The sequence below is a fragment of the Canis lupus genome, chromosome 20 (assembly GCF_003254725.2).
Source record: "Canis lupus dingo isolate Sandy chromosome 20, ASM325472v2, whole genome shotgun sequence".
Classification (NCBI taxonomy): domain Eukaryota; kingdom Metazoa; phylum Chordata; class Mammalia; order Carnivora; family Canidae; genus Canis; species Canis lupus.
This window is the reverse complement of record NC_064262.1, coordinates 53,315,838-53,329,641: the sequence shown is the minus strand read 5'-3', so window position 1 is coordinate 53,329,641 and position 13,804 is coordinate 53,315,838. Positions and strand designations below refer to the sequence as shown.

The window sequence follows — 13,804 nt, the reverse complement described above, 5'->3', positions numbered from 1 at the left end:
GACTTCAGAGTATTTACAAGGCCATCATGAAATAATGGGACATTCTGTATTGTCCACACATAGACTGCATCCTAATTTGAAAGTGGGGTTCACATATTCATTCAAGCACTGATTAAGAATCCAGGTATGTGTCAAGCACCATGAAACAAGTCTATAAGGGAAAGAGTTAAGGACATGACCACGTAGCCCTATGTTAGATGGCCCTCGTTTCTAGAGCCATTAACTCAGCCCAAGGGAAGGTCAACATCTAGAGGGATTCTCGGGACAGTTCTAAAATACTTAAGCTCACCAGAAGGTAAGCTCTCACTACAACAGCTTAAAATAAAGCACTTTTGGAGAATGGCACTTGCAACTCCGGGTTCAGAGACAGGAGAGAGATGAAAAAGGACGGACTAAGTTACAAAGGGACTAGAGTGAGCTTCTCATTAGCAGATGGGCACCTCCAGGCATCTGAGGCAGGAGAGCAGCCTGATCCAACATGACTTTTCAGAATACCTACTACAAACTAAAGAATGGAGAGAGAGCAAGAAGGCACGTATGGCTCAACAGCTGCCCTAAGAGAAGAACCAGGAGAAGCAGCAAAGTGGTGCAATCTGAGCTATCAGTGAAACAGGAAATGAAAAAACACTGAGGAGGCCTTGACCCAGCAAGCCACCTGGACTTGTGGCTTAGGCCTGGGGCTCCCACTTAACATGGTTTAAAGAACAGAGGTGGTGGGAGTCAGGAGCAGGGATTCACCCAGGGACAACTTCACTTCCTTTCAGCCACAAAGTGAGCCTTTCAGAATGGTGGCCTGGTGTGGCCAGAAAACCAAAACCAGAGCCCCTCACCTCATTCACAGACAAGCTCACCCCTGGGAACTTCTGGGTGAGTGCTCTTTGAGGCATGAACCAACAGTACAGTGGTAGAAAGCAACCTCATCTCAGATGTTTTTATTTTACTCAGCTTTGTCACGGAGAAACCATGTGACCTTGGGAACATGACTTTTCCTGACTCATCTGCAAAATGGGGACATCGTCTCCTTTCAAAAACCATAAAAGGAGAAAGATAAGGTTGAAATGAGAACACACATAGGAAGTGTCTGACACATAAGAGGAAACTCAACAACCGGCTTGAATATTTGCACAGGCAGAAAAATGGCAAGTCCCACTGGTCCTTGAGTCACGGCAAGTGGCTGTGAAGACCAGGATGGGAGCTTCGCTGCACCCCACAAATGCATCACTAACAAGCTAAGACTTCTGAAGCCACAACACATGGAAGCACCTAGAAAGCCTTCCTCAAACACTTACCACATTCGTTGAATTTGTCTTTTAGCATCTTCCATGTAAAATCAAATGGGAGCTAAAGGGAAAAGGAAAAACTGATGAGTGATACAACCAAAATCCTAATATCCTAATGCATAAACACCAGGGTCTCTCAGAGAAACTTTCAGGAAATAGGTGATCAGCAGAGAACAAAATACGCCTGTCTGGAATGAGGCTCGAAACCAGCACACCGAGCGTACTCCCTTGTGGCATTATCTCTCTTCAAGAGGACAGTCGCCTGTGGTTAGAGGCCCCAAAACCACTCAACAGTAGCTGAAGGTGGTTAACTTGGTATAAAGATGATACAGATACAGCCCTTTGTCCGTCATGCCCAGGTGTAGTGGCTCTTGCCAAGGGAGTCCAGAAGCTCGGGTTGTTCCTGAGCTCACTCACTGTTGGTTCCACCTAGCAGTCCGATAACCCAGGGCTCCTGATGCACAGTTCATACACTCTCACAGTCCTTCCTTATCCTACTAGCACCAAATTTGGGGGGACAGTAGCAAGGTGGCCTTTTGTATTGCTACCCTTCCTACTGAAGGCACCGACTCTGACTTCAACCTGTCCCCTCACCCTTCCTCCCTTTGTGCCTACCACCACCATCAAGTTGCTGAAGAGCCACTTACATTTCTCACAAATATCTGGCAGGCCTTCCTGGCCACCCCAGGAGCATGGCCTCCAGCTCCGCCAAAGGAACCTGCGAAGCTTCCTCCAAAGTTGCCACGCTCCATCTCGATGGCGCGGTCAAAGCTGGCACCGCCACCGCCACCCATGGCCAGGCCCATACGCTCAATGCCAGCACCTAGGGCTGGACCCATGGCAGGACCCATGCGCTCCAGGCTGTTGGCGCCCATGCGCTCCAGGCCCATGCGCTCGAGACTGTTGGCGCCCATTCGCTCCAGGCCCATTCGCTCCAGGTTGTTGGCGCCCATGCGCTCCAGGCCGGTGGCCATGCGATCCATCACAGGGCCCATGCGCTCCAGGCCAGCCCCCATGCCTGCGGGCACCATGCGCTCCATGCTCAGGCCCATGCGCTCGATGGCAGGGCCCATACGCTCTACACCAGAGCCCATGCGCTCAATGGTCTGGCCCACGCGGTCGATGGGCGCGGCCATGCGCTCAAGGCCAAAGCCCATGCCGGCACCCATGCGCTCCACGCCAGAGCCGATGCGCTCCATGGTCTGGCCCATGCGCTCGATGCTGGAGGCCATGTGGTCGAGGCCCAGTGGGCCCATGCGCTCGATGCCAGAGCCCATGCGCTCAACTGAGCCCATGCGGTCCATGACCAGGCCCATGCGCTCAATCTCGGAGCCCACACGATCCATGCCATGGCCCAGGCCTGCGCCCATGCGCTCCATGCCGGCACCCCCAATGCGGTCAATGCCAGGGCCCATCCTCTCGATCCCAGGGACACTGCCTCCACCTCCACCTGGAACAGGGACACAAAACAGAGGCAGGTATCAGGGACTTGCACACTTGTGTGCACACCATGCCAGGAGGGTGACCTGGGTGCAGAGGCTTACACTTCACAAGCTCAACCACAGTTCAGGAATTAAGTCCCACAACAATTTATTAGACATCCCTCAAATGTCAAGGCTTAACTGTTGTTAAGGCAGGGTAGTGAGGACATTGTTCTTCCTATTTCTATGCCACAGCTTACATTTCCATAGTAAAATTTTAAAAAGGGAGAAATTCTACCCTGGAGGACTGTGTCAACAACGTTCTCCACCATTACTTCGGAAGCCCTAGTACTTCTAACTAGCTTTGTGAGCCATGGTTGTCAATTCCCAAGAACTGTGAGGTCTCCCCACCAAATGACACTGAGAAATGCTCTCAAAGCTCAGAAACCCCACCCTGAGTTGGTCAGTCTGTAAAATGGATTACATGGATTGTATGTGACAATTCAAATCACTCACAACCTTTACCCTCTCCCAGCTTGTCCCTCTCAGATGCCCTGCTGATGGCCAGTCTGGCTGCATTTCCTTAGCACCTCCAGGCATAAAGAAGCTAGTATACAGCCATGTAAATAAGAGTAGATAAAGAAAACAAACACCAATATAGACCCTCTATGTCTAGATAGACAGGCACTTCCAGGGAGCCTTACTCTGTGAAGAAAACCACCAAATAACTTGTGTATAACTCTGCTGGCTTTAGAGGAAAAGAAGTCAATGGCCTTGCAGAGTAGATTCTAGAAGAGGTCTAAGATCAATTCTCGATGCCATGGTTTAGCTGGACACATGCTTTCGTGTCAGCAATGCAGTGACCCTGTTTTGCTGGTAACTCTGTAGAAGGTGGGGCTGGCTCCACCTCCAAGGCCACTGCCCACCACTTTTCCACATTCAGAGCCTCTAAGGGTCCCTTCTCACTCAAGCTTCGCCATCACCACTGCCACCTGCCTCTAAAAAAGGTCAGCTGAGTCCACAGCCAGCCCATTAGTGACCCAAGCAGCCCAGTCCAAGATGTAATTGAAGAAAAGGAAACTCAGAAGTTTCTGTGAGTCTCTGGCTGACATCACATGTCATTCCACTTCTCCATTTCCTCAGCTGAGTAACAGCACACCAAGTGGCAAAATATAAAAATTTAAGATTAGTCTTTTTTTGGGACACCTGGGTGGCTCAGCAGTTGAGTGTCTGTCTGCCTTTGGATCAGAGTGTGATCCCGGGTTCAGGGATCGAGTCCACATCAGGTTCCCTGTGAGGAGCCTGCTTTTCTCTCTACCTATGTCTCTGCCTCTCTCTCAGGAATAAATAAATAAATCTTTTTTAAAGGGGGGGGGGGAATATTAGTCTTTCAGAGCAAAAATTTCTAAAAGTATTTAAAAAAGCAAGATACTAGAAAGGGCAGTAGCATGCTCAAGAATATCATTAATCAGGCTGACCCCCTGGATGCCAACAGCAACAGAGAACAAGGGGAAAACGGTGCCCACATGGAGTTCTAGTATCACACACCACAGAAATAACCAGCAAGTGGAGTTACCAAGGAAATGCCAAGACACTCAGAGCCATGGGGAAGTGAGGCATTCAAGCTGGAAAAGTTCATTTAGTTTTAAATACCCATTTTTTTTAAAAAGTGTATTAATGAAAAGATATTCCCAAAATGTTTACAACACTCATCACTGGGTAGTGAAATTGCAGGTATTTACTTACTTTATAATTTTCTTTTTTTTTTTTTTTTACTTTATAATTTTCCAAATATTTATGAGTACATGTGTATAGCTTAGTAAGCACTTGTTAGATTTGGAGGTAGTATACCTTTTAATCAGGTATTTACTTTTATGAATTTACAATTTTACAGTATTTAAAACAAAGGCCCCAAATTACATGGAATTATAATAACAATGGCTAATGCTTACATATAGCACTTATACAAATATTTTTTTCTATGCATTAACTCATTTACAACAACCCTATGAAGTAGGTACCATTATAACCCCATATTACAATATGGAAAACAGAGAGGTTCAGTAACTTGCCAAATGTCACACGCTAGGAAGAGACAGAGCTGGTTCCCACCCAGGCAGTCTATTTTAGAGCCCATGCTTTTCACCACTACACTCTTACTATCCCCAGTAATAACAACCTATTCTAAAAATCAAAACATCAAAACTAAGCGTTTCCTACCTCCTCCCTGCTTTGCAATGATCTCTCCTCTCTTCAGTGCATTACTTAGGATTTCTAAGGAAATCAGGAAGAAAAAAAAATTAGCCAAATTTCTCTACGATAACAGAAATTTGTTTAATACAGATTCCAGAATAAGAATATTACTAATTTAAAAATAAAACAAGGAAAGGGGGGAGGGATTAAGAAATACACATATAGACAGGATAATTTTACTGGAAAACCGTAAGAGTCCTTGATGATGGGTCATGATTCTAGGTTCCCATGTAGCTCCAGAGTCTGAGGCCCAGTTGGCAAGACCATCTGGGAATGCGCCCAGCAGAGCTAAGTAAAGAGTCAGTATGCACCAATGAATTGAACTGCGAACATCAGAGCAAGAATGGGGGTGGGGGGTAGCATAGTTTTCTAAAGCTGATCCAGACCCTCAGTACTCAAACTGAAGCCTGCACACACCCACCAGATTCGATCAACAACTCACGGTTATCTCTTAGCAAACTCAAGCTATGGCTGTACTGTCAAAGTCCTGAAAACCAGCAACAATTGCATGCAGTGCTGAAGTATGACCTTACGAACAAGTCATGCACGGAAAGACTCCAGCATGTGGAGCCCACCAGCCCCACCTGGAAGGAGCTGGGTGTGACAGTGACAGACAAAGCTTTAGGAAAACAAAAACCCTACCACACTCAACACTTTGTCTCAAATAGAAAACACTGTTGCTTATTTGCCAACAATTAATCCAAACCTCTTTCAAGTTTGTTTAAAGCTATATGGTTAGCGTTAGCTTTTAAGTTTCTTCTCAGCCTTCCACTGTGTAAAGACATTTGTACCCACTCCCCTCTACAGTCCCAAAGTGTGCTCAGCAATATGGACAAACAGCCACAGAGTACATCTCATTTTATGACTAAGACCACAGAGATTAACCCCACCCCCACAGCTGTTTCTGGCACTACAACTACCTGCGCTAAAGGACAGATGTGGGAAAGCATACCTAGAAACAACAGCCCTCCTCCAGCCTGCAAGCAGTACAGGGCTTGCTTATTCTCCCATGACACCTGAGATCCAGCTCAGCATACCCAAGCCCAGCTTCACTTTCCTAAATCAGCACTTAGATCAAAATATTCCTCACAAAAGCTTCACGATCGGCGCACCACTGATTTGAAAAGAAAGAAAAATCCTTTCTTGGGTATTCACAGACCTCTCTGCTCTGACTCTGAACTTGAATCTGTTCTTCCTGCCCCAGGTAGACCCTCATGTCCAGGCCTCTGCACCTGATGCTGTTTGGCCCTCTCTATCTGCCAGTATATTCTCTAAGTTATGCTGAACCCTCTTGGACACCCAGCCCCATCCAGCTTAAACTGTACCTCCTGCCCAGTCTTCTTGCATTCCTGCTTGGATCCAGTGCTCTCTGAGCAGAACACTTCTATCAGCCATGTAGAGCACTGCTTTTTCCAAATCTTAACAGAGAGAAAATAGATCACCTTTGTGTATTGCTCACATGGCTCCCAAAGGCCTAGGAACCAACATTTCCACCGGCACTCTCACTAGGCCTCTGGTGCTGCCCTGTGCCACTGAGCATCATCTATCTCCTCAGCTGCACCACCTCCTTCAAGATCTATATCCCTGCACCACCAAGCACAGTGGTTGCCAGAAACAAGGGCAAAGATCTACTGCCTTGATAGTAGAGAAGGGACACTGAATGGGGAGACACTAGAGAAAGAGGAACCAAAACGATTCAACTTTCAAGTGAAAAACAGAGAGAAAAATCAAGAACTGAATAAACAAATCAAAAAACCCATCTAGGCCACACACACACACACACACACACACACACACACACACACACACACAAAAAGACCATCCAGGCCAACTGGTCTGAAACACCACCTTAAACTTAGACACCTTTTTACTAAACTGTGTCTATCACAAGTAGCAGCAGGGAAGTCCAGAACAAAGCCCTGTTCTCTTGCCCATGTCACTTTGGGAGGTCACAGGACAAAGAAATACGATACTCTCAATCAGAGGAAGTGGCAAAGTAGGAGACAGCAAGCCCTACAGATGATATTTCTATTCAGGTTGGGACTAGAGGAGTTACCTGTTGCCATGAGAAATACTGACCTCACCAGATCTACCTCTTGTGCCACTCCACGAACCAGGACAAGGCCTCCAGCCTCATCACAGAGGTTGAGAGGCACCAAAGACCAGTGAAAAATTAAAGGCCTAAGGCAGGAAGAAATCCCTATGGAAGCAAAGCATATGGCCATCTTGTTCTTCTCACCCTCAGTATCCACAAATTGCTATTCGCAACCAAATGACAAGTTTTTAAATATTTTTAAAAATATCCTCCCATTCCAGGACACAAAAACAAAGTCAGTCATAAACAAGAAACTTTTAGCTGATCCAGTCACATACAAATTTATGAACTCATCCCTAGAATTCTAAAGCTTTGGAATACTCTAGAATAAAGCTAGTCAGTCATATCTAACAAGTAAAAGAAAAAAAAAATGTAAATCTTCACTACCAGCATAGTAAGACACAAAAAGGTCCTTCCAGGTACCTAACTGCCAGTAGGGAAAAAGAAAAACAAGTCTCCAGTTCCTGATTTTCATGGAGGACACAACATGAAGATGGGAATCCTACAGATAGTCTACAGAAGCATCTGTCTCACTGACAAGCCAGATGATGAATCTTTCCAGGACGTTTATAAATTCTAAGAATATATCTAATACAAACTACACAAGAGTGCTTAAAACCCTCCCAATTAATGGGTCCCCCAAAGTCAGAGGCTGAGCACTCTGAGGCGGTCCCATGGAAGCTTCACATCTGTACAGAATGAGAAGCAGGTAAGGATGGGGCAGAGTATGGATCCACACTCCAAATCGCCTTTGACATAAACTGAAGAGCCCAAAACTGGACAACCTCTTTGCACCATGCTAATGAAGAATTAAGCTGGCAGATTCTCAGAAACGTCTAAATTCAAAAAGAGGGGGGAGAGAGACATTCCTTGAGAAGAAATCACTTTGCAATCTAACCAAAATTGTAAACAAGAGATCCTCTGCACTTAGGCCCAATCCTCCAGGCCTTCCAGCATCAGAAAATCCCCCCCAGTTTCCTGAGGCCTCTTCTAAAGGCACCAGCAAACACACCATGCCATCTGTTAGATTATCACAGTGCCCTGGACAAGGGGACTCACACCCCATTCAGCAGGGCCTCAGAAACCTCCACCACTCGAGAGAGCCGGTGCAGTGTAAATGCAGCAGTTTGAATTCCCACAGCAAACACCTTATACCAAGGCAACCAAAGAAGCCACTTAAAAAGAACTAAAGAAAAATGGTGCCATTGATACCAATAAAAAATTCAAGGTCCAGAGTTTTTACCTAGGTCTATTTTTTAAAAGACTTTAGGAAAAACAGCTGACTTTGCCTAAGAGAGAACCCCTGACCTGAGGGTGAGCCCCACCCACAAGGGGCTTTCTTACCCATTCCTCTGCCAAGGGGCTCGCCAAAGCTTCGAGACATTCCCATCTTGTTTCTGGCAAAGTCTCTCTCAAATCCTCCACCCATGCCACGCTCCATCTCTGTGGAGAAAAATATTACCCTAGGCCTTTCCAGGAATACCACTGTGTTTTAGACATGATAAATAACTACAGGCACGCAACAGCCACCACCAAATCAGCACTCTTTCTACAAGGAACCATCATTCGTCCTTTATTCCTTAAAAAAGTCACTTCGAGTCAATCCCTAAAAACTATCTACCTTTAGTCCATTAAGGACTGACCAACGTTCACTATAAGCCTCACTTGTATGGTATACCAGTACCTACTCCTACAGCAAATGGCATGGGCACATGCTGAGTCAAGGGCAGGCTGCAGCAGCAGCTACCACTTCCCCGCCCCTCCTGGGGCTTTCCATGCGCTTACAGTTCATAGAATCCTCCCAACAGCCTGCATACCTGTATTCTCCCTCCAAGATCACTGCCCCCATACAAAGAAAGGGAGGCTCAAAGGACTTAGTAACTTGACCAAGGTCACATGCCTGGCAAGGGGTGAGGCAAAGATTAGAACCTAAACCCAATGCAAGAATCCATACTCTACTAACACAAGCATATCCGCACAGAATATAGAAACATGCCTGCATATAATAGGTCTTCCCTACTAACAGAAGTAGTTTCCTCTACACAAGGATGTTGTTAACTTTGTTAATTTTTCCTATGCTGAGAGCAGGACTTAAATTTTATAACGTCTTTTAAAAGCTAAGGTCTTAGTTTCTATGGGGAAAGCCTTTGATGATCTCATCACCAGCTACTTCTTTCCTCTAAAGCAAGACTTAAGATGTGTAGCACACTGTGTCTCCCTCCTGAACTGAGAGGGCCTTGAAAAATCTAATGTTGCTCCTTAGAAATCAAGGTAAACAGGTGCTATATAATGATCACCTTTACTTGTACAACTACCAAAAATGGTTATCTACAGATCAAGTACCTATACTTTCAATGAAGTGAACAAGTCTACCAAATGCAGGCTAGAATTATGAATTAATTAGAAAATGCCAGCAGAAGGGTGCTTGGGTGGCTCAGTCTGTTAAGCATTTGCCTTCAGCTCAGGTCACAATCTCAGGGTGCTGGGATCGAGCCCAGCAGCAGGCTCCCTGCTCAGTAGGGAGTCTGCTTCTCCCTCTCCCCCCCCACCTCATGCTCACTCTCTCTAATAAATAAAAATGAATGAATGAAGGGAGAGGGAGAGGGAGAGGGGGAAAGAAAGGGGAAGGAAGGAAGGAAGGAAGGAAGGAAGGAAGGAAGGAAGGAAGGAAGGAAGGAAGGAAGGAAGGAAGGAGGGAGGGAGGGAGGGAGGGAAAAGAGAAAGAAAGAAAAAGAAAAGAAAGAAAAGAAAGAAAGAAAGAAATTTTAGCAATTGGTGAACTTGCTTTTCAGTTTGAATTGACCTAACTGAATCTCAGGTTGGCAGTGTGCCATCTGCTGAAAATGTAACCAACTTGCACAAGCCTGCATGGGGTAGGCAGAAGAAAAATCTAAAATCTCAGAGTGGTACTATAATGGACAATGCTCTGCTGTGCTCCTTTAATCCCTATCATAAGGGCATAAAAGGCGGCAGCACTTTGCCCCCCTTGAGATAAGGAAGTCCTATATAGGCAGCAAAGGCCTCAGAACTCATCTTCCCAAACAAAAACAAAACAAAAAACAAACAAAACTCATTTTCCCAACTGTCAACAGGCTCTACAGTTCAGGGAGCCCTCTGTGAATTCCAATGTACTACCCAAGAATTCCAACGTACTATGAGAGAGAGAGAGAGAGAGAGAGAGAATTTCCTTGTCAAATATTACACATCATTCTTTGGTATTTGATGAGTTTTTAATTTATAATTTTTAATATCCATTCTATAGGACTTGACCTCTACTGCTGACTGACTGACCCTGAGATTCTGATTTCTAATCAGTCTGGTATCAGCACCTCCAACCATAGTAGATGCATTATGGTCACCAATTAAACACTAAATTAAATCAAAACATCTTTATCAACTTTCCCCCTGATAAAGTTGATTGCACTCAGAACACAGTTCAAGTGGAAGAAGTCCCTATTCTCTACTACAGAGGATGATGAGGGAAGACTTGGGAGTACCTGTATCTGAGAACATCTAAGAATACTGCATCAGAACACATCCTCCCATTGTAGCTCTCCACGAGAATCAACACTTTGAACCTTTGGTCAACAGGCCCATAACTGTGACTGCTGCATTCCACCTGCCAGATTATCGAGGACTTTGCCCATGCTACTCAGCACAGCCCCACCCCCTCTTCATCCATTTCTAAATCACATCACTCCACTCCTCAGCAACTCCAACTCCTAATGACTCATCAATTTTGAGCAAACACTCTACCAAGCCAGATTCCTCCAACTCTTTTTATTAGAATTCCTATACACATTACAAGCTACAGGCCAGCCAGAAAGCACACTGGAAACGCAGACCTTTGTCCCTTCATTCCTGACTAATGGTGAGGACTTCCCTACAGCTCTTTATCATCTAAAACAAGGCAACCCTCCCCCATTAAGAAGGGCAGTTTATTCATCAGAATTTTCCTTCTTTCCAGTTGACAATTAAGGTCTATCCTAGTAGGATTCTCACTTGCTCTACTCTCTCTTCACACTAAAGGATACTGCAGGTTAGCAAAGAAACATTTAAATCAAATCTTTAATGACCTTCCATCCCAGAGAAGCTTATGTGTATAAGGAAAGCTATATCCCCACAGGTGAGGTGTCAAGGAGTCAACCAACCCCAGAGGATTTCAGAAAGACTGAAGGGTTCCCAAGGCCCTAATCAGGAGGGGCTGAAGCCCATGCTGGAGGCAGTTCTAAAAGGCAGAATTACAGTGTAATTAAAAGCCAGGCTCTGGAGCCAGATAGCCAGGATCCATATCCCAGTATTACTAGCCATGTGACCTTAGGCAAGTCACTCTCTGGGCCTCAGTTTCTGACGAAATGATAAAAGTACCTACAAATCACGTGGTTCTTGCAAGGACTAAATGAACACACTATTATATTTCTATTAAAGGGTTGAGAAGGCTAGAAGATCTGTATGATAGCACACCAAAACTCCCACTATATAAATGCTAAATTAAATCAATGTCTCTGCTCACAACTCAAGAGTTTTATGAGAGCAGATGATCAAGAACTGATGCAGTCCAGCACTCCAGGGGATATATGAATTTGATCAAAAACTCCAAAGAAACTAATAAAACTAATCCCTTACACTTAAAGACAATTTTAAAGTGAGAAAGATACCTTTAAAGTGAGCAAAATACAACCACACTTATCTACAGGATGCTTGCTAGTGCTAGAGACAATGAAAAAGTTTTATTATTTTATTGGGTAATTATGGGGGAATTCAGAACACAGGACATACATTTAGTGACTAACAGGATTAACACTTACCTACTAGGAAGTCTAGCTGCTGAAATACAAATGTGATTTTAATAACATCTAAGGCAATTCAAAGACATCTAATTAAATAGAAAAATGGAAGGGGCAAATCATTCATTAAAAAAGGGTTTGTTGCCTCAAGGTCACCCAAGAGTCAACAGCCAGTAGGGGGCAGGTTTAAGCAGAAAGAAAACACAAGGCTCACCATTTATTCTGCCCATGTTCATCCCAGATCCAAATCGACCCATGTTTTCCATACCGCCACCAAAAGGTCCCTCCATGCCTGCAAGAGATATTCACATTTGAGCACCATTTCAATGAGACTGTTTACACTCATCGGAAAAATAAAGAGATTTTCAGGAGTTTCATCTTGGGCATTTTCTGCCAGGAACTTCCTTACCAAGTGTAAGGACTTTAGGAATAAAAATGCTACTGCCCTTGCTAAAATCACCGTCTTCAAAAAGCTAATCTGATCCAACCCCCTCAACAGACAAGCAAAGAGAGGCCCAGAGAGATGGAGTGATTTGCCCAAGGTCACAGAGCTAGTTAGTGAGAAAGCCAGAGCCAAAAGCCAAGATACCCACTGGATAGACTGACAGGTAAAATTAATTTCTAGACTCCAACTTTTTGGAAATCAAAGCAAGAATTCATGCAAGGCTTAAGGGAAAAGAAAGAGGAAAAGTGAGAGAAAACCATACCTAAAAGTGATTATATTTTTACTTCATTTTAAATCTCTTACCTCCCATTTTATTTATTCCAAATCCTATGCCTTCCATTCCCATTCCTTAAAAAGAAAAAGTCAATGCAAACTAAAATTATGTCAAAGCAGTAACGTTTGAACTTAAAAAGCACAAGAAATTCCAAACCAGCAAATGAACAAAAAATATTCCTGATTATGAACATATTTTAATTGTAAAAGAAAAGGAGGATGGAGAGGGCTCTCCCATATCACCTTTCAAACTATCGCATCCCAAGAAACTATGTCTTTAACAAAATAATCACCATGTGACTCAAAATTCTGTAGGGCCCACATACAATTTTAACAAAAAATCAAGTCAGGGCATTTAAACATGATATATAATTACTGGATACAAACTGAGGAATACTCTTTTTTTAGAAGTTCATTTTAGGGAATATAAGTCTTAAAATCTCCTTTGAAGATAAAATTCTCTAAAAAGCAGTTCTTAAAAACACTTGAGGCTTCCCTCCCCGCCACCCCAAACTTTCTTCTTTGGGTTTGGGGGGGGGGGGGCATTAAACTGATAGGGCCATATTCCAAGAAGGCCCAGGGCATAGAGGTCAGCCCAGAGTTTAATGTGGGGGGAGATAAGGGACAGGCAGAACTAACGGTAGCAGGGTGAAGGGACATCCATCCTGCAATTCAAAGGATTTTAAGAGAGCTCTAACTCTATAGTCATAAAAATGAAATAGTTCCTAATAGTATATAAATGTCTCCTGCACAGAATGAAAATGCTAAACAGCAAAGTTTAAAGCATATTCTCCACAAAGCTCTCATTCATTAGCTACTTCTTATCTTTTTGAACAAAGACAACACTGAACACCAGGTCTTTGTGGCCTGTGACAGCTACGTTGTCATGCAATGAGGGCCTCTGTGCCTTTTTATATCCATCAATGCCCTTACCCTAGTCTAGGAGCCGTTAACACCAGGCAATGGCCCAAAGGGTGTCTGGGTAACAGACTGTGGCAGTGCTATGGTCTGATGGTCAGGAGACCTACAGTCTCTGTCACTAACTGATAGTGTGACCTTGAGCAAGACCAACTCTCTGGTCTGCCTCCTTTTATCAAATAGCTTAACTAAGCTCGGAAGGTCATCCAAGGATAAAATGCAAACGTATGGTAACTTTAGAAAAAAGGATTCAAGTCAGTAAAAATACAAAATATTGCTTTTATCAAAATGAATCAAATGAATGAGGGAATTCTGCCCCAAATAAATCTTTA

General features: G+C 44.2%; 1 protein-coding gene across 11 annotated transcripts in view; it reads right to left on the bottom strand.

Moving 5' to 3' along the window:
* HNRNPM (heterogeneous nuclear ribonucleoprotein M) overlaps positions 1 to 13,804 on the bottom strand; it is a 277,045-nt gene that overhangs the window by 752 nt on the left and 262,489 nt on the right. For 3 of the 11 annotated variants that reach the window (XM_049097609.1, XM_025457273.3, XM_049097612.1), the window contains exons 8-13: positions 12,585 to 12,629; positions 12,051 to 12,128; positions 8,394 to 8,492; positions 4,922 to 4,975; positions 1,928 to 2,730; positions 1,290 to 1,341 (exon numbers count right to left, since the gene is read on the bottom strand). In XM_049097609.1, the coding sequence (XP_048953566.1) occupies positions 1,290 to 1,341; positions 1,928 to 2,730; positions 4,922 to 4,975; positions 8,394 to 8,492; positions 12,051 to 12,128; positions 12,585 to 12,629 (1,131 nt within the window). The remainder of the gene's footprint in view (positions 1 to 1,289; positions 1,342 to 1,927; positions 2,731 to 4,921; positions 4,976 to 8,393; positions 8,493 to 12,050; positions 12,129 to 12,584; positions 12,630 to 13,804) is intronic. The other 8 variants (XM_025457270.3, XM_025457277.3, XM_049097614.1 and 5 more) reach the window with 6 other exon arrangements.